This window comes from Mastacembelus armatus, chromosome 13 (assembly GCF_900324485.2).
Source record: "Mastacembelus armatus chromosome 13, fMasArm1.2, whole genome shotgun sequence".
Taxonomy (NCBI): Eukaryota; Metazoa; Chordata; class Actinopteri; order Synbranchiformes; family Mastacembelidae; genus Mastacembelus; species Mastacembelus armatus.
In genome coordinates, this window is record NC_046645.1 from 9,739,057 (window position 1) to 9,759,638 (window position 20,582).

Genomic DNA, 20,582 nt, shown 5'->3' on the forward strand with positions numbered 1-20,582 from the left:
TAAGTTAGTTCCTGGTAAACGCAAACACATTGTTACTGTTTCAATTTGTGTTAAGCAGATGGGTGAGAAATTGCTGACTAAATCTGAGCTGTGGGGGCTCTTATTTAAATGTCAAAGATTATGTGCTGCTTTTGTTCAGAAAAGGGGCTTTTCTCACAGGTCATTTGGTGTGTGCCTGGTCTCCTACATACATATTAGAAAAGACTGTATATCAGTAGTGGAAAAAAGTTAAGTACATTTAGTCAAGTATATTTGTATAAGTACAATCTTAAGGTATTTGAACTTGGAGAATTTCCATTTTGTGCTACTTCATTAAATCTATCCATCTATTCTCTATACCGCTTAGCCGAATTCAGGGTGGTAGTGGAGCTGGTCCCAGCTGACATTGGGTACGAGTTGTGGTACACCCTGGACAGTCTATCAAAGGGCTGACACATTACAACAAAATACAGCATAATCATAAAACATCACAGAACCCTGGTGGGAAATTCACAAACTATCTTCAAGTATATTTTGATGCTAATACTTTTGTACTTGTACTTTTGCCTAAGTAATATTTTGAATGCAGGACTTTTAATTCTATCACTATTTTTTACAATGTGATATTTCTTGTTTTACTGCAGTACTTCTTTTGTCGCCACTATACATAATATCACCCTCTAGTGGTGTTACATAGAATATGTTATGATCCTTCTCAGAAACTCAGTATATCATTGTCTGTAAATAATTACTGAATTTTGAAAGTTTATCTGACCTTCTGTATTTCAGCACTCAGCACTGATTTTATGTGTTGCTCTATTTGCTTAATATTCCTGGTTATACTGTATATTCTGGGCTTGCTGAGTTCACATCAGGACCATAGTTGTTATGTTGTTGCCATCAAGTTCCCTATATTCATGATTCTGCGTGCTATAGCAAACTTTGTACAGAAGAGCAGGCCCTCAGCATCAAGTCAATAGAGTGCCTCCCTTTTATCATACAGCACATGCAAGCTTAGAGTGTATCCAGGTAAAAGATTTAGGAAAATCGTACACCGAGAAGCAAAACAACTGAACCACCTGAGGCTATCCAGAGCTGGATAAGCACAAAGCATATGTGATCAATCCTGCTAATGGACAGGGTACAGAAAACAGAAGTGGTGGTAAATGTTGTCTCAAGTAAGAAATAAAAGAGAAATTGCAAAACTGGAGAAACGATATAGGGAACTGAAGCGACCTTGGAATGTGAATGTAAAAGTGAATACACAGCTGACAGGTGAGATCAGAGGAAAACTATAAAAGTTTCCAGGAATATCATCTGTGTATTATAGAAACAGCAAAGACATTGGTTATCAGCCTGACTTTCAAAAACAGAAGCTAAAGGAAACACTCAAACAATAACAGGCATTAATATTATCATGTATTTCTGACACATTGACAGCTTCTTTTTGTCCAGCACTCTGCATGTGCTATGGTATAAAATATACAGATACGACATTCTTCATGAAAATCAAAAAATATTAAAAATCACTGTAATTAAAAAAATGATTTTACTGTATTTTACTTTACATTTTACAGTATGTGTAGAGGAGGACATTTTGGCTCTGGGCCCTGACAGCTCAGCTGGTGTCATCTGAGAGTTAATGGAGCTTCATATTGTGGAATAAACTTTGAAACCGGTCTCGCAGGTGGACTGGGCGTGCCTGCCTGAGAAGAATGAAAGCCAGAGAATGGTGGAGGCTGGAGGTGGGAGGAGGAGGCAGACGAACCTGTTACTGCTTAGATGAAGGTCAGCGACAAACTCAGATAGGTTTAAAGGAGAGAAAGGGTCAAGGAGAGCAGACGTGTTTGATGTGGCGCTATCATGCACTAACCAGTGCTCTGTGACTGAGTAAACACCAAACTGCTCTCAGCTCTTTGCTTCTTTGCTCCCTGCCTGCCTGTGTCCGATGGAAAAGCAGAAGCCGGTAAGTTCGGCCTCGCCTTACTTTTCCTCTTTCTTCCTGCACCGGTGTGCTTCTTGGCCTCTGACTTCAGCCTTTAGTGAAACCTCCTCCTTAATCTGTACTCACCAGATACTCTGGTTCTTGTTTTGTTTCTGCACCTTTCTGTTATCTGTGTTTGGGTTTCAGCCTATTGTGTTGGCTGTAAGCATATGTAGACTTTAGAAGGTTGAAAGCTGTTGTTATTGTGTTGACATCAGAGCATTTGTTTTAGTTTACCTACCTGAGAGCAGGTAAGCAGGGTGTTTGCATTTTTTTGTAAAGGTTGATGTAGGGGATTCTCTCAATTCAAATAAACACGGTTACTCCTATTTATTTACTACTTAAGATGTACAAAAGGAAAAAAATGTTCAAATTAAAGGTTAAGAATAGGAGACAAACTTAAGATTTGCGATGATGAGCACATTGTATACTGACTTTGCCACAGGTATGCACCTGACACTAAAATGTTTTGTTTTATAAAGGAGTAATATTCTGGATTTGTTTAAATGAAGCTGATATCGCTAAACTGTATGTTCTGAACAAACGCAGTACCTGGCATGCATCTACTGTAATTTAACTTTGTCTTCATCGACTGGGCAACTAAACATAAACAAGAAACAAATTTCCCATATCATGTTGAGCAGCTTTGTAACTTTATCATAGCTATTGTTCGATTAAAATTCAAGTCATTCAAGTCATTTAAATTGTGAACCCTTAATCTTTTTGTGTTTTTTTTTTTTTCTTCCACTATTCAATATTTTTTAATAGGCAAGCTGTGCAATATGATCCATGTGTACTGTGCTAGGCAATACAATGAATTCAGCTCTGTCATTGCACTTCAATTGAGTGGGTGTATGCTGCCTATAGGCATGTTATGATATTTGTTCAATGTGCAATAGAAATGGAAAAATGAAACTCCTTTTGTAGTGAGTTCCCCATAACCTTCTCAGTGCCACCACAGCAGATGAAATCCTTTAATCTTATTGATAAATGATTTTTTTGATAGGATCCAGCAGATCCCCATGACCCTAAATAGGAATAAGTGGGTGTAGAAAATAGATGGATGGGTTGATGGATTTTTTTTATTTTTTTTTTTTGATGAAGGAGGAACAATATCTTTATGATGGTCGCTGGCAATTGGGAAGTAAAACCTGCAAAAATGCGCAGATTTGATATGGTTACTGCTCAATGCTGTGCTCATCATGAACAGTTTGTACTGAAAATACAGTAACAGAAACTGACTATGTCTGTACATTTTACAATTTTTGTAGCGCCATCAAATTTTTAGTGAGGTGTTATGGAGATCAGAATCAGAATACTTTCTTAATCCCTTGCAAGAAAGTGTTTTGTTCTCGTACTCCATATGACACCAAATAACTTACAGAAAAAAAGAAACAAACTAAAATGAAAATAAAAGACAATAATAACAACAGATGTCAGACTGCCACAATGCAACACCAAATCTGTGTCTATTAGCATGTACCCATGATGAAACCTCTTCTTCCAAAGGGCTAAAACCAACCATGTGTGACCTGGTTTGAATTCTTTTATTCATAGAACAACAGAAGAGCCTGTTAGATCACATTGTACTACTTTCCGTAAATGCACAGGTGATCATGCAACTTGTGCTCAAGCAAGTTTTGTCACATAAATGTTCTGCTTTCAGGAATTTGCATCCTCATACCACAACACATACCAATTAGTGCACATTAATGCCTTTAATAACTAAACACATTAGATTGAGTTTACTGACAATGAAAGTACAGTAGTCTGATATTCTGGTAATTATGCTTAAATACTTCCTTGCTGAGAATCAGAACAACCACTTTCATGCCTGTAGCCATACTCATTAAAGTAGTACAAAGACCAAAAACACAAGGAAGAAGCTAACCCAGTTTCTATTTGTACGGATAAAAAAAACATAACATATATCTCATTGAGCTTTAGAGGAGCTGCGGGTGGACTCTTCAGATGGCGGCTTTCCTATCATTTTATTCTGACACAACATCCTAGTATGTACAGTATCGTAACTTCAACATGGTTGCGTTCTGACAAGCAGTCAGTGAAGATTGTTTGAACAATCAAGACAATCGGCGAAAAATTCCTGCTTTTGAAAATGTACTGTGATAACGAGAGTACAGGTTTCAGTGATAAGAGAGGCTATTATTTTACCAGTGAGAGTCTGAGTAATCTGTGCGTCATGAGTCCTTCATGGTGACTGAGTGATGGAGCTTTTTGAGCTGATATTAGCTATCAAGTCCCAAAAATTCAAATACCACAAACTCAAAATCTGTAGAGCAGAATGAGGAACTGAATGGTTAAAACGTCTTTGTTTCCCGGACACATGACTGTGTGTAAGGTTTTCCCCAGGTGTGGGCTTATATTTTCACTTGGTAATAGTGTCATAGAAGATTTCATAGAAGACAATAGATTCGCTGCTTAAACTGGGAAACCAAAAATATGTGATTTGCTTCCTTATTTACTGTCTATCTAACTACTGATATTATTATACTTAATAGATGGTACATTTAAAGACATCACATTTTGTTTTCTTAAAATGAGGGATTTTATCAATTGAATCACCTCTAGTCATTAACTTTCCTCTCTTTTTTCCTGTCTTTTATGTTTTTCCTCCCAGATCGATCTCCCTCCTCCTTACTCGTCTGTTGTGCACAGTCATCCCCCGCTTCATCCCTACCTACCGCCATATGGTGCAGGACCAGGCCTGACATTTCCCACCCAGCCGCGTTACATCCCCCAGTACGCACCACCTGTGGTTGCTCCCCAAGTCACACAGTTAAGCATACGTGAGTGATAGCCACAACTCCTGTATTCTATCCAATTCAAGTGTTATTGAATCACTTTGAGGATTATTCATGTGTGTTTATGTCTGTATCCAGCCCCCAGTCGTAAGAAGAACAGATGCTGTGAGAAAACGGCACACCGTTATGGAGGGTCAGTGGGAGTCTTACTGTTCCTTGCTCTGCTGGCACTGGGCATCTGGCTTGGAGGTATGTTATGTTTGGTCATATAGATCATTTGTACTTGCTCCAATTAAGGGAGCTGCATGATAAACACATTTTTATAATATTTATTTTTCTTTTGTGGATACACCTGCTTTTAAAAAGTAATTATAAGCAGTGAGATATTTTTTTAAGTAGTTCATTTAAGTTGCTTTTTTTTTTTTTTCAAGATATAGGGAACTATAAATAATAACAAGGCACATTGTACCTCTGCTTAGCCATACTCATTACTTTCCACTATGCCTCAATGACAGTTCGTTATGGTGTCCGCCGGGCAACACTGGATGATGACGAGCATGATGATCACAGAAGCGAAGAGCTGTCACTGCCAAAGAATGACACCTGCTCCACCAATGCTGTCCAGTGTAATGGCATAAAAGACTGCCAAATGGGCACCGATGAAACTAATTGTGGTGAGTAAGGTGCATGCAGATACACCATGACTTCACCAGCACTTACCTTAATAATATTATCAGTAATTTTAGTAGTACCAGCAGCACCACTCAGGCCACATACATCACATGTATTGCAATGACATTGCGTTAGCCGTGACCAGCTGAAGCGATGTCGCTGAAGTTGTCATTGTCCTAACCCAAACATTGTCTTTCCCAGTGAGATTTGGCGAGAACAACAAACTGCAGGTCAGGACATCTCAAGATAACCGCTTCCTACCAGTGTGTTACCACGGCTGGGATATGAGCTTTGCTGAACAAACCTGTGCTCAACTGGGATTCAGAAAGTAAAGTCAACAACAATTTAGTCTAAGCCAATTTGATCTAAACTGCGCTAAACCACATCCATAGAAAGGTCTGAGATTTGTAGGACTAAATGCTGAAAATCCATTTTGTATCAGCACTTTAGCAAAAAGAGAAAGATGTTTGTTATCATTCTCTGTAATTATTTAGAGCTAACTCAGACTTCAAGAAGGAGTGATTTAGCTAGTCATTTTACATGACAGTCATGTGGGCTTCTATCTTCAATTTACTCACTCAGAACTATAAGTCCTCCTCACCTGCTGCTGTGTGTGTAGGGGTGAATTGCTTCTCCACAGATATCTCTAATGTGTCTCAGTGTGACAGTACCTTAATAGGTTTCCACAGCCAGTTGGCCATTGTTTCAGCAAAGTATCTCTGTATGTGCTTTACCTCTTCAGCTTTCCAAATAATCGTTCTGTCTGTCTCCAGGTCGTACTTAACCAAAGCAGTCCAGTCTGAGGAGCCCACTAGTTTAGCACTGATCAGCAGCGCCCTACAGCCTATCCAGGCTCTGTTAAATGTCAGGTATATGATCTAGTGTTCTTTCTCTGTCACACACAGACAAACATTTAATCTATGATCTTTTCATCCTCACTCTATTATCTCATTATGTGAAATACTGCAGTATTTTTAAAAACATTTCAGGAAATATATCCCTTCAGACTTATTTTCTGCGAACACATTGACTTACTGTATGACCTATGTTAACTAACAGGTTTTTTTTTTTTATTGTGGCATTATGCAGTTCTTCCTGTCCAGAGCAGAATACTGTCTTCCTGCAGTGTGTAGGTAAGGAGCCTCCATCTGTTCCTGCAGTTATGTAGCTACACATTAGCTCTGTCTTTTCTCTCTCTCTCTCACGCACACAGTACCTACAATGACACATCCAGCCATTTTCTTTGACTTGATTCTTAAAGCAGGATCAAATTCAAATAGCTTTCTGTTTCAGTCATGTCTACTTCAGCAATCAGTGCTTTGCTCTTGTGCTTCCATGCCTCCAGGCAAACTAGGATAACCCCTCACATGTTAAAACAAAAAACTCTTGCTTTAGTTTTAAATTCAGAATTTCTTGGAATAATTGACTTTGAAGGCAGAATATAGCACAATATAATGATTCTATCAACTCAAATTCACTGAAATTCAATAAGAAATATAGAAGCATCGTTCGACCTAATATAAAATGTTGTATTTTGTTTAATTGTATTTGTTTTGTACAGTGTCTTACATTGTCTCTTGCTCCTAGACTGTGGTCGGCAGCGGTCCACATCCCGGATCATTGGGGGCAGCATAGCTAGTTTGGGTAATTGGCCATGGCAGGTGTCGCTCCATTATCAAGGACACCACGTCTGTGGAGGAGTCCTGATCGCTCCTGATTTTGTGGTGACTGCAGCCCACTGCTTCCCAAGGTGACTTACATCGAAAATGCACCCTTGCAACCCTTTCCACACTTTGATAGTCTTGTTTCTTTTATACTTCTTTTCCTTTCAGCTGCTCCCTTCAGGGGTCACCACAGTGAATCATTCGCTTACATTCAACCCTCTCCTCTGTATCCTCCTCACCTACACCAACTATCCTCATGTCCTCCTTCACTACATCTGTCTTGTTTCTTTTATACTATATTGTTTATTCTTTGAACATAATTCATACACTTTAAGTGCCAATACAGAAATTTAAGTGCCAATGCCAAACCAGCAGGAGTCCATTCCTTTCAAACAAACAGCCTATTTCTGTGTTGTAGAAGCAACTCCTTAGTTCTCACGGTGGAGAGGTGGAAAGTGTATGTTGGAATGGTTTCTCAGGACACATTACCTCAGCCATACCTGGTTAAAACGATCCTACTCAAGGAGGACTACAACAACAAGACTAATGATCAAGACGTTGCTCTGCTCAGACTTACATCTCCTGTTACCTTCAATGGTCAGTCACATCTTCACTTTATTAAAATAATATCCCTATTTATTTGACTTGCATACCAGAGCTGTCATTGTGGACATATGACCTATTTGCACCCAAAGAAGAGTAAGGAGTGGGTTTCCAATATGATTGGATCCTGCTTGAGAATACACACACTCAAAATGTTTTTGTTTTTTCTTGTTGTTTAGTCCGGGCTTTTAAGGACTGTGCTAAAACCACAGTCCTCCTGGTAATCTGATTTTCCCAGCTCAGTGTTTTTGTGTGTCTTTGTGCATGTGTGTGTGTGCATCTGTCTGAGGACACAGGATTGTGAGTGTTTTTCCAAGCATTAAATACTTTTTTTTGCTCCCCAGACAAAGTCCAACCAGTGTGTCTGCCGGGTTCTGACCAACAGTTTGTCCCAGGAACTAAATGCTGGACCACAGGGTTTGGCACCACTGTTGAAGGATCCGGTAAGATTGGGCATATTCACCTAGCATACTAGGATTATTGTTTATTTTATTCCCCAGTAGCTTCCACTGTAGCAGAAAAAACAGACAGACATAATAAGGTGCATACATATAGAGCAAGGACTTATAAACTCAGACCAGGTCAGAACATTAAGGAATACACTGTTTAGGTGTTTCAGTGTGGCATCCCTGTGGCAATAAATCCTATTAGACATAATTAAAAAATAAATAAATAAATGCATATTATACTGAGTCTCAGATCTGTACTTTACAACAATAACTCAAAAGGCCAGATTACATATTTTATAATCTTGTTAAAAAAAATCAAGGTGCATGTTGTTTTCTACAATTCAGGTACTGCCTCCAGGAGTCTGATGGAAGTGAGTGTGGACATCATTGATACACAAGTGTGTAACAGCCCCAATGTGTATGGAGGTGCCGTGACCAAGAACATGCTCTGTGCTGGAGACCTGAAAGGAGGCAAAGACTCATGTCAGGTGAGCTGTCACTATGAAGGGCCAGGTTTATAATAATCAGACCAATATACACAGAGCTGTGAACATGCAGCTAATTTAAATGAACTTAATGTGAACTATGTTTCACAGGGGGACAGTGGTGGACCTCTGGTGTGTCAGAAAAACAACCTTTGGTACTTAGCGGGCATCACCAGCTGGGGAATTGGATGTGGCCGAAAAAATAATCCTGGTGTTTACACCAATGTCACCAGTGTCCTGCCATGGATCTACAGCAACATGCAGGTATAATGGATAAAGAAAAAATTTAATCAATAGTGTAGGAACGCATATGTATTATCCAAATGTTTAGGACACATTCACACCTAGCGATCAAAGCTGTTAACCATCTTAACTTTTCTGTGTCTCCTACAGCAAGAGAGGCCGTGATATCCCTTTATCCCTTGCTGATGATAGGCTTGCCCCCTTGCCCAGTGAGTCCCCTTATTAAGCCACTTCCTTCAGTCTTGCATTCCTGATTTTATTCCTGTGTCTTGGTGACTCAGTCATACTGTATGTTTACCTACTGTACTTGTTGAGCAAGCTTTAAATACAGCTGGCCCTTCTCAGGTCAGGTCTGATTTCTTCAGTTAATTGGAGAGTGATGCTCTTTTAAAATGACTTATAGTAGTGTCGGTGTGTTTTTACCTCAGGACACATCTCAGGTTTTTTTTTTTTTTTTTAAATTGTTAACTATTATTTACCATATTAAATCAAAAATGAACACTTTATGTATTCACTTTATGAAGAATGAAAGCAGTGTGACCCCTGAGTCCTTTACTGAGCTGGCACTGTCTGTACACTTAAACCTCACCTTATCCCCACACTGGCAACGGCTTCCAGAAGTAGTTGTTCTCAATGTATGTCAATGTGTATGTTCCCTCTGTGTCACATTTACATTTACCATGGAGTCTAACAATAATTTCTGTTGTGTTTGTGTTATGTGTGGGACCACTGAACAATATATTCTGAGCATACATTAAATAACAAACAAAGGAAAACCCTTATCATGGAGTTGATTAATCACAAAATCAATCCTTGCCACAACACTCTCACAAGCTGTCAATCACACAAGAGGCTGGTATATTGCTGGGGAGGTCTAGTGTGTGTGTGTGTGCGCGCGCGCGTGTGCGTGTGTGTGCGTGTGTGTGTGTGTGAGATAGAGACAGAGGGAGAGGGAGAAAAAGAGAGGAGAGCAGCACAGAGGGCTTAAGGCGGTGAATAAACACTCTCTCCAAGGAGTCTCATTGTTATCCGTCACATCTATTTTCCCAGGACGAGTAGATGTGAGCAGTGTTCACAATCTGACAGATGAGAATAATCGGAACAAAAACCTTGTGAGACAAGCGGATTCGTTCTTGTGGTTGGATATTAGTTTGTAGGCTAAAGAAACCAGAGGTAAGTCAATAAGCGTGGTGCTATTATTATTACTTCTTTTAGGGTGGGAACGCTGATTTTATCATCATTTATTTCCAGGAGATCATTTTTAGTGCAATGTCAATAAACCGTGTCGCTTTTTCAATCAGGCAGATTTGTAAGACGGAGGTGTTTTGAGTCGACATGTGTAGTTTATGGTTTCATTAACTTGCAGAGTCGCAGTTTACAACGTTACTTGTTATTGACCACTGCTCTAAGGTACAGCCATGAGGGTGTGTCTACAGGCACGATCACTACATCCTTCACTGAGTGATAGTCTACTGACCAAACGCTTAAAACAAGTGTCCCCACTTCACTTTCTCTGAGGCGATTCTTATGGCGTGTATAGGAAGAGCAAAAAAACAAACAAACAAACAAAAAAAAAACAAAAACCAAATCTGATGTCGTGTCTGATGGGAGTCTACTAGAAACGGGTAGAAAACCAGACCACAATGGCTCGTCTTTCTGCTCCATCAGATGATCCACAGGTTTGAGGGACGCAAATGTAAATGCGCAGGCGTCACATAAAGGATGTTGAAACACTCCGTGCCAGCGGCTTATTGTGAGTCTGTCAGTGAAACCTGGACGCGCCTGTAGCCCAGGCTGTGCATGGACATCACAATAAAGTGCGTTACTCATGCGCGCAACCACACGTTAACAGACGCTGCTGAATGTCTAAATGTTACCTCGTATTTATAATAGGCTGTCTTCCTTTATGAATGGATCTGTGGCGATTTCTCTTAGAAACAGTTCCAGTAATTCTGACTTTAAAGCTACGTGCCACACCCCGTCGCCCTGCGCGTCCTGGTGTTTTCGTGCGCCCGTCATCTTAACCCGTTTCTCGTTCGGCGCCAGAATTTTCATTTGGACACAGTTACCATGGAGATAACTGGACTCTATGGAACGACGCACATTGTTGTCATGGTGATGCAACATCATTATGATGCCAGATATACTGGGCTAAGTTTTTTTTTTTCTCTCTCTCTCTCACGAAGGTTACAGAGACCAGTGGCATTTCCTATTTCACCTATTTCAGCTGCCCTGCATTTTGTGGGACGAGTAGGACAAAAGTCTTGCCATGTTCACTGAGACTTTTGCATTTCATTTGTTTAACAACTTACATGGAAACCTCAGGGTCAGACCACAATGAGAGTGCACAGCTGAAAGTTGCATTAGAGAGGGACACACACACACACACATAAATCAACACAGATATTCATGCAAACAGGCACATGTTCTCTCAGAGAACATATGTAGAACAGGCAGTATTTCATGTGAAGCTGCATATCCAAGACTTGCAGGCCAGGGCAACATCCCCTGTCACACAATGTCATTTCAAAATCTCTGTGTTTTTGTGTGTAGTGTCTGAAGACACATTAATTGTTGGGTGCGGTTCTATATTCAACACATACACAGTGGGCGGTGCAGACATAGTCAGTTTATCATCATTTTTCTGAAAGCTTCTGCCAGTTCATCGCTTAAACTTTTATTTTTGATGTTTGTGTTACAAAAGTTTGTGTGGCACTGCTCTCACATTTGTGTGAGTCACACAGAATGATGTCAGAGGTTAGATTTTTTTTTTTTCTTTCACGTCCCACTGATTGTTGATCACTGCTGCCCTTGCCTACTTTATCCTCTCCCTGCTCCTATTGCTATGACTCACTGATGTAGTTTTGATTGCTTGTCTGTTTCCTTCTGCGCCTCATCGCATTTACATTACCATATCTTTTTTAATACACTGTTTTTTTTTATGCTGATGATGTCACTGTCATACTACAGATCAGACTGTCCTTCCCTTGTTCTCTCCCTTCAGACAGTGTCTCCTCTGCATGCCCTTCACCTGTGCTCTCCTGCCAGACCATGTCTGTCCCCGTCTGCATGTTCCCCATTTTCACTGTCTTCCTGCCTGCCCTTTTCGTGTCCTCTCCCCTCAAACAAAGGCCAGCCTGTCTCGGTAACCTGATATCGCTAAATAACAGCGTAGATTGAAGAAAGATGAAGAGGAAACTGCTCAGGTGCCATGTATCACACAGTACACTGGGCAGTGCCATGCTGCCAAACACCCTAACGGATTCTCATAGGTCAAACATGTGACACCGATCTACTAATGGTTAAAAATAAGAGATTCAGAAGATATTCATATTCCACCCTAACAAAAGTTAGACTCTTTATTACAATTGTATCACTTCCTTTTTTGGTGTGAGGGTTGAAAATATTGGTCCCTGTTACAATAAATATAAAGTCAAATAGAAGGATATGAATAACTTAGATTTATTAGTACCAGTGTAGCCGATAAAACCACAGTACAGAATAGCCAATGATATGTCTAAAGACATCCTTGCATAGTTTGTCAGCCAGAGAGCACTGACAGCCATAAATTGAAGCTGATTTACATCATGAAAATGAATTAATAATTGCTGTCAGTAATAAACACAGACTGTCTTTAAACATTTGTTTTGTCTAGCATAAAGCATAAAGGTCTGCTTCCTTTTTCCATAAAAGAGGGCCAGGTGTTGTGTATTTTGAGTCTGGCTGATTGCTTGGCCTTTAACCCAGACTATCTTTGTTTCCTACTGAAGCACTAGAGCCTGTCCAATACGCCACTTAACCCAGAACCCTTACTGTCGTATCTATGCCATTAGCACAGGTCTTAGGGAGAGGGGACACAAAAGGGCACCAGACCTCTCTCCATCCTCCAGGTTAGGCTTAACTTTCCTTTCAACAGGCTGCCCTTCCATTAGTCTTGCAATGACAGGCCTGTCTCTACTGCCAATGAAGGCAAGCATCTAGCCGTGCACGCATTATTCCATAATGCTCCTGCTAAGTATAGTGCTGCATGGGGCGCGGAGATGGGGGGTCAGTGGAAGCTATTTAGGAATATTTTGTAAATAGCTACTCTAAGAGGCTGCCGCATGCACAATTTCTATTTTCAATTTAAGTTTTCCATTAAAGGTATAAAGCTTTTACTTTTAGTTTAAATACTAATTGAAAACAGTGTTAGGAGGGAAAGTGTGTACTGAACAGTAGACATCTGTTGAGGGAGACCACATTTCTCTGTTCATGACAAGGCATCTCAGATGAATTCAGTGCGATTAGTCAGCATGTAATTATTTAAAAATAGACTGCGATTTTAAAGGCCACACCTGCCTTAATGAGAATAATATGCCTGCCTGCTGTACTTGAGCTGAGTCAGTGTTCATAGGTTTGGCTTTAACAACACTGCAAAAGCTCCACTATATTTTTAACAACATATAAAGTTACAGTAAAAAAGAACTAAAAAATTGAGAAAAAAGGTTTTGTCTTGGCTGTGCAGTCGCAACTAAAATGAAAATCCTCTTATGTCTCAAGGATTTATACATTAGAAATTAGTTCCCGATTTTATGGAAAAGAGTCCTGCAAACATAGAAACAAGAAAGCTTCTTAAAGATTCAATGTGAGATTGCATAACCCAACTTTCTGAGCACCCCTCACACCCCATCCCCCAGTTTCAGGGTTTGAGGGAGGGTACAGTGATCATCACCTTTAAAACAGAATGTGATACCCTGTCTAGAGCTGGTGTGTGGTTTGTCCATTCTGGGCTACTGTAGAAACATAGCTACACAACATGGCTGTCTCAGTGAAAGGAGACCTGTTCCCGATGTAGATTTAAAAGACTTATTTTAAGATTAATAAAATGCAATGCTTGGTATTTTCCAATGATTACACACTGATGACAACATATTTCTGAATACTGTATTTCTGCTAATAGATCGCTATGTTACACATTTAACCTTTAACAGATGTACCTTCTCTCCGACTGTGCTATCGGTCCTCCATAAATGTAACATTTCACCATCCATTCACATCAACTCAAAAATACCATTCTAAAAAAAAAAAGAAATATCAAATTTCAAAAAACATGATTTATATAAAAACACTTAAATGAATGTTACAGGGCTCACAATTTCAAACAAGGCTATACGAAGCACTAACACACAAATAGTCAGTGGGGGAAGGAATGCTAGAGTGGGACCTGCTAATGACTATAATGGAGTCTGTTCATTTAGGTGTACTATGTCCTGTAGCACTGATACAGCTGAGGACAGACAAACAGCCAAATGGACATAAATCGAGCCAGTCAATCAGAGAGACAGTCAGTCTGCTGGACAGATGGCAGGTAGACAGTTAGGTGGTACTCTCAAACACAAATAGAAAAGCATGAGTTATAGAACATCTTTGGAGAGATGCTTCCATGATTTGTTTATTGAGAATAAACAAGATATCACTTTGTTTTTATTACATTGTGGATATTTGACATGCTTCATCAAATGCATTGCTGTCAAATATCGTTGGCAAACTATATTTATTAATCTATATTGAACCATTACTCTCAATACACCCTTTTAGTTTGTTTAATGGTTCCATCCATCCTCCACCCATCCATCCATCCATCCATCCATTATCTATGCCAGTTTATTCCTCTTTTGTGTCCCAGTGATCTGCTGGAGTCTATTGGTTCCAGAAGAGTGATGTATAATTGTTGATGTATGTTGTTACCAGTCTGCATTTGTCTATTGCAGTGAATTACCTGAACTTTCAAAGTCTGTGGGAGTTTTATCAATGTGAGGACCTGGACGTTTATTCACTGTACTCGCTCTTTGTTTCTTCTGTTCAGATGTCACTGAATAAAAGTAAAGTAAAAAACTGCAAAGTTCAGTTACGGTGTGCCTTAAAAATTACATAGAGAAAAGTTATTAATCAAATACCCCCCCCCCCCCCCCCAACTCACCATTGTATAAGAGATATTGTGTGAATGGAAATTTAGTTTTTATCCTGGATTGGGTTAAACGTACATAAACATATGTGTCATAGTGACAAAAGCTTCCCCTAACCTTCAGTGCCTACACATACGATAACAATAGCGAATATTGTTGGAGTCACTAAACGTTAATGTTGCACTGCAAGGTCAGACATTCTGGCAGAAAAGAAATACAGTGTCTGTAGATGTTTTACAGATTCAGTATCAACATATTTATAACTTGCCGATTATGTAAATTAACATATCCTCATTATGTTAATAGAAAACCTGAATTTCATGGTAAGCTATTTATTAACAGTTGAATTTTACTTGAAACCACTAATGTCAACCTCATGGGGGTGCTAGAGGGGAAAGTCACTAGGACACATCTTCTGGGCTTCATAATATTTTTGTATCAAATTTTACATAGGTCCAGGGACCTCACTAAAAACATGGGATCACAAAAGTCATTACAATTCATTCCCTGTGGACCATAAATGTCTGCACAAATTTTTATTGAAGTTTTTCTTGAAGTCTAAAAGTTGCTGAGGTATTTCAGTCTGCAGTCAAAGTGGGGTTCTGCCCATGTATTGACAGACTGACATTACTGCAGTACAGTGGTTAAAACATATTTGGGTTGAATATAGAGGAAAGCAGTTGAATATGAACATGGTTTGCAGGAGATGTCGTTTGCACTAAAGAGCCTGCATGAAAGTAGGCCAAGGTTGTGAGACATGCACAGGGGGGAAGGAGCAATCCCTGACAGGCAGAGAGAGCATGTGTGCAGCCACTGAAAATGTGTTGTTATGTAAGATAAAATATTACTTCTGCAGGTCTTTCACACCAGTTAAACTCCAGGTGTTTGTACAGAGTGCAATGTTGTGATGCGTGCTCATGTTGTCATTGTTTATAGGCTGTATGTAATCTGTATGTGTAGATGTGTTCATTGTTATTGTTTATGTTCCAAATTGTAGAGGCGTACATGTGCTGTAGTGGCCTTGGTTACTAAAATAAACCTCTCTCTCTCTCAATATATTTGTTTCTATTTTTCTTTCATTCTTTCATTCCCATGTTACCTCTTTTTTACTCTATGTCAACAGTTGCCATGGAAACTATTTTGCTCTTCCTCTCTTCACTCCTGGTGTGTGTGGCTGGTAAGTGGCTCTGTGACTCGCAAAACACACACATGCATCCACAAATGCACACACACAGACACACACACACACACACACACACCAATTGTCCATAGGGAGGCAGTGTAGAGGCAGGTAGGGCTGATACACAAAAAGGCACTCACTGGGTGTCGGCCCGTAGCCGAAACAGCAATTATTACTTTAGAGCTTTATGTGTGGGTCTCACAGACTGGTTGTGTGAGGTCTGTTTATAGTGTATGATTAAATATAAGGCACCTAATCACATGCTCACTCAGTCACACGTTACAAATAAATGATGTGCTGCAAAGCGTTTTTAATGACATGTGGAGTCAGGGAGGTAGTTTTTTATATAGAGAGATGGGCAGTGTTTTCCCTTCATGGTCTCTTATTTAATTTCCCATTTTCTATCTTCTCTTATTTCTTTTCACTCCCTTTCCCCTCTTTGCGATCTTTCAGCTGTAGCAGACCCCAGTGCACAGGGTGAGTACACTTGACATAATTTGTAATTGGGTTGCAACTCAGTCCTTACAGCCACACAGATGGGTTTGTTGGTTTTCAGATCAGATCAGACCCTTATAGATTGGCCTACTACATAGATCAGTGGCAGATGTATGGATTAAGTCGAAGAGTTACCAGATCCAACAGTGTGTGATGAGAATGAGACTTTCATGAGAAATGTGAAATCAATGTTAAAGCTATGAGAGTGGTTGATTGGGTGAAAAGAGAGAGGGTTATCTGATTGAAAATATAACAACATATATGAATTTCCAATGCATTTACTGTTAACAGTATTTTTTGTAGTTCTCCAACCCTATTGGCTATTGTTTAGATAATCTTCTGAACAGCACTGATGAAGTGTGAAAACTGGTTCTAAATGTGCACTTTCTATTATATTTTACAGATGATGAGAAGAAAGTTGAAAACCCATTTGTTTATGGTAAGTTTATGATATGTTGATCATTGGCCGTCAAGGCATGTAGACTCCATGTACACACAAAGATTTTTTTTTTGCCACAAATGGCACATTGAGGTGCATTTTTCCCTCTTCTGTCACTTCTGTCATATTCTTTCATCATCCTCTTCTTAAGACTACGAGAGCCTGAGGATTGGGGGACTGGCATTTGCTGTGGTGCTGTTTACTCTGGGTATTCTTCTCATACTCAGTAAGTAAACTTCTGTATGTGTGCACGTGTGTGTGTGTACTATATTATATGTATATGCACAGGATACAATAGAGTGCTACATTTATATTAATAATTGTTACTACATTATTGCATTTCCACTACTACACCATTTTATTTTCAGTCAGGTTTTTTTTTTTTTTTATTAATTATGTTTTATGGCCAGGTAACACTGAACCACAGTGATGAAAGAGATGATCTGTCTAACTAATTAGCCCACTAGTCAACATAGCTAATCATTTTGTGTTTCATGTTTTTAGGTCGGCGATGTCGCTGCAGTATCAATCAGAAGCCCAGGTATGCAGTATCCCTCTTTGAGTGAAAAAACAAAGACTTGGTTGCATAAGGTCATTTTTGTCATACAACATGATTTAGTTACCATGACAACCTGTGGATCCTCTCTTCAGGGCCCCTGGAGACGAGGAGGCGCAGGAGGAGAACCTGATTGTCTCCAAGGGTAAGATGCAAATTTTAATTCTCTGTCAGTGCCTCTCACCTCTGGCTCACAACCTGACATACATCCATAATTGAGTGCCGCCAGCACAGGGGATTCTCTCAAAGTGCGGGTGTTTAACTATACTGCATATGTGAGTAGAGTAAGACAGAGTATACTTCTATACACTTTACTGCTGACCATTTTCAGCAGCATATCATGAGTTTGATTTTATGCCTTCCAACGGTTGCAGGTTCAAATTCACTTCAATATACAGCAGTAGCAAAATAAACTGACAGGGACTTGCTGAACTGTGATAAGTAATTTACATTTTGTCACCTTTATGTTTTTCTGAAAATTAGGTTATCACGCTGTTAATTGTTCATGCAGGGCCTGTTTTAAAATCTCTTCCTGTGGTGCAGTCCATGGTGCTCCAGTACAGCTGGCATCCTTTTAAATGAGAGAAACGAACTGATGTACATGGTGATTTTCACAGAATCCGTGTTGTGCCGTTGTTGGTTACTGGGTTTTATCCTATCTAAAAGGCCCAGGCTGTATTTATTATTTCAATAAAATGTGACCCGGCACTGTTATTTTAAGAAAGTCATCAAGTGTGGCACATTTGGCTCTTAAAGCTTACTAAATCACTAAAACTGATAGTACTGCATCATTGTGTTTCATTTATATTTGTAGCATTCACAATTTTCAATATCATCACAGGTGTAATATCATCATTGACATATTATAAGGGTGTTTTTGACTCTAATTTAAAATTGTGATTCAGGAGAAGTAAAACTTTAAATTCTTACAAATATCTTATCAATAAGGGCCATGGTTGTTGATTGTGGCCTATTAGATTTGGGTTGTTTTTCTCCAGTCAGAAATTCCACAAATGCCTAAAGCTTATTAAATTTAAGAAGATCGTGCAATCTAATGTCAGATTTGATGATGTCTGAGCTTTTGTTTGCATATAAAGTGTTAAATAAAGCTTACTACAACAGAAGCGTAGAGTAAAAGAGATCAGGGGAATTAAAGTATTATAACTTAACAGAAGTTAAATGTTCAACTTATTTCAGAGAATGAAATTTTAGACAGTGAAGAAAGAAAGACAAATAAATGTTATCAGAACGGCATAAGTAGCATATGGTGCTGTCTAGTAGTGCATTATTATGCTGTAGAGAAAAATAGTATAGTGCAAGTATAAAATAATATAAAGTGGAAATAAATTAATTCAAAATTAAATCATTGTACTGAGTACAGTGTTTAGAACATACCAAAGACAGTAGTGTAGTGTAAGTTACTATATATGTTTTTAACGAGCTGGTGATTACATACAAAACTTGAATGAATAAGCAAAGAGAAGGCCTAAAATATTTAGGGAGAAACGACTGTGGGCAAGTTTAATGTTTTGCATTTCAATTCTGTGTCCTTGACCTCCTTCAGCTGCTGCAGCTGCCAAAGAGACTCCAGCAGAGAACTGAGGAAACTCCTCTGGACCACACTGCCTTCTGAAACGATGATCAGTTTAATTTGATACAAAGCCGCTATCACAGTGAAGAAATTGATCATTATTATAACTGGTTATATGACAGGGTAAGTGGGAAGGTATACATTTAGAGGTGTAATATGTACATAAATCTAAAGGCAAACCTTTAGCCTGTTGTGCTCCATCGTGACTGTGCCAGTCCCACAGTGCTCTTGTCTGTTCCTGTGCCTTTCTGTGACAGTCTAGTTCTTTGTCTTAGCCAGTAGCACTTTTAACACAGGATTGTCTTTGAATCCTAGAAGATTTCATGTTGTATGGTCGGCTGTTCTTCTTCATGTATTTCTATCTACCTTCAGGTTTTAGGATTGTCAGTTGCTTGTTTGTCAACTGTCCTGGATAATCTTTGTCACATTTCTATTACAACATATATCAATAGATACAGTACATTATATACTACATGTATAAGTATATATATTAGTACAGCTAGTTTACAGATAGGACATACATATCCTTCATTTAGGTCAATGTTTGAGTGATTGGGTGTGTTTTCGTGTGCATATATCCTGCATATACTGTTTATGTATGACTGTATATGTACATCACGAGCGCATGTGTCACTCTACATGTAAATGTGATGAGCCTTACATTAGACAATCTCAACTGCCACAGGTCTCTGACTGAGCGCAGGAATAGTTTGCAGGTTACCTGCATGAGCTCCTCCACCACAGTGTTTTACCTGCTTTAGTGGTGGGAGCTGCTGTATCAGCTGTCTCAGCCATCTTCTCCACCACATTCACACACTGCTCCGTCACTGGCTCCACCAGGATTAGCTAGTCTCCAGCAAAATATAATTAGTCCCCAGCCCCCAACACACACACACACACACACAGACACACATTCACTAGTGCCACAAATCTACAGAGCCTGCATCTCTTTCTTTTATTTTTCTTTATTTGTTGATTAAATGTCTTAGTCAGTATAACGTCATGATGCTTTGGATGATGATCTGTACATTTCTGAAAAAGAACGACAAAGTTTGGGTGCTGAGTTTGAGTGAAACTTAAAATTGATATTATTTATGTGCCAGACTGCATTGATAGTAGCCTAATGCCAAATCATAGCAAAAGATCAAATGAACAGCTATTGTTGTGAATCTCCTTTCAGATCAGGCTTTCACCAATATGATGTCTGATTATACCTATGTTCATTCAATGCATGAGGCCTTGTTGTGTAGCAACCTGTTGTGCTTTTGGCATAAATACATGAATAAACCTGAATAAGTCTGAACACATAGTAATGTGTTTTTTGTGTTTCTTTAGCTGAAACCCACAGATTAGTGTCAGCAAAGGTTATAAGCTGATTCTTGAGGCCATGCACAACATCAGGAAATGGTTCCTCATCAGCAGGACCAGTAATATGTTGCTTTTTTTTTTTTGCTATAACTCCAAAGGTTGGTAGATCTGCTCTTTATCGGCAAGAGAGTACAAACTTTATGAGACTGTAAATATGTAACTGAGCA

General features: G+C 39.2%; 2 protein-coding genes across 2 annotated transcripts; both read left to right on the forward strand.

Moving 5' to 3' along the window:
- The first annotated feature begins 1,717 nt into the window (after positions 1–1,717).
- On the forward strand, positions 1,718–9,577 carry tmprss13a (transmembrane serine protease 13a). Its single transcript, XM_026298754.1, has 13 exons — positions 1,718–1,945; positions 4,602–4,770; positions 4,864–4,974; positions 5,241–5,399; positions 5,599–5,725; positions 6,171–6,266; positions 6,487–6,530; positions 6,985–7,147; positions 7,480–7,658; positions 8,009–8,107; positions 8,459–8,601; positions 8,710–8,862; positions 8,992–9,577. The coding sequence occupies exons 1-13, from the start codon at positions 1,928–1,930 to the stop codon at positions 9,004–9,006; spliced, it is 1,476 nt and encodes a 491-aa protein (XP_026154539.1). The 5' UTR covers positions 1,718–1,927; the 3' UTR covers positions 9,007–9,577.
- Positions 9,578–9,779: 202 nt separating this feature from the next.
- On the forward strand, positions 9,780–20,350 carry fxyd6 (FXYD domain containing ion transport regulator 6). The gene is made up of 8 exons (XM_026298756.2): positions 9,780–10,014; positions 15,910–15,963; positions 16,420–16,443; positions 16,865–16,900; positions 17,052–17,126; positions 17,405–17,441; positions 17,552–17,601; positions 19,021–20,350. Exons 2-8 carry the CDS (start codon positions 15,915–15,917, stop codon positions 19,056–19,058), a joined length of 309 nt encoding a protein of 102 aa, XP_026154541.1. The 5' UTR covers positions 9,780–10,014; positions 15,910–15,914; the 3' UTR covers positions 19,059–20,350.
- The last annotated feature ends 232 nt before the right edge of the window (positions 20,351–20,582 follow it).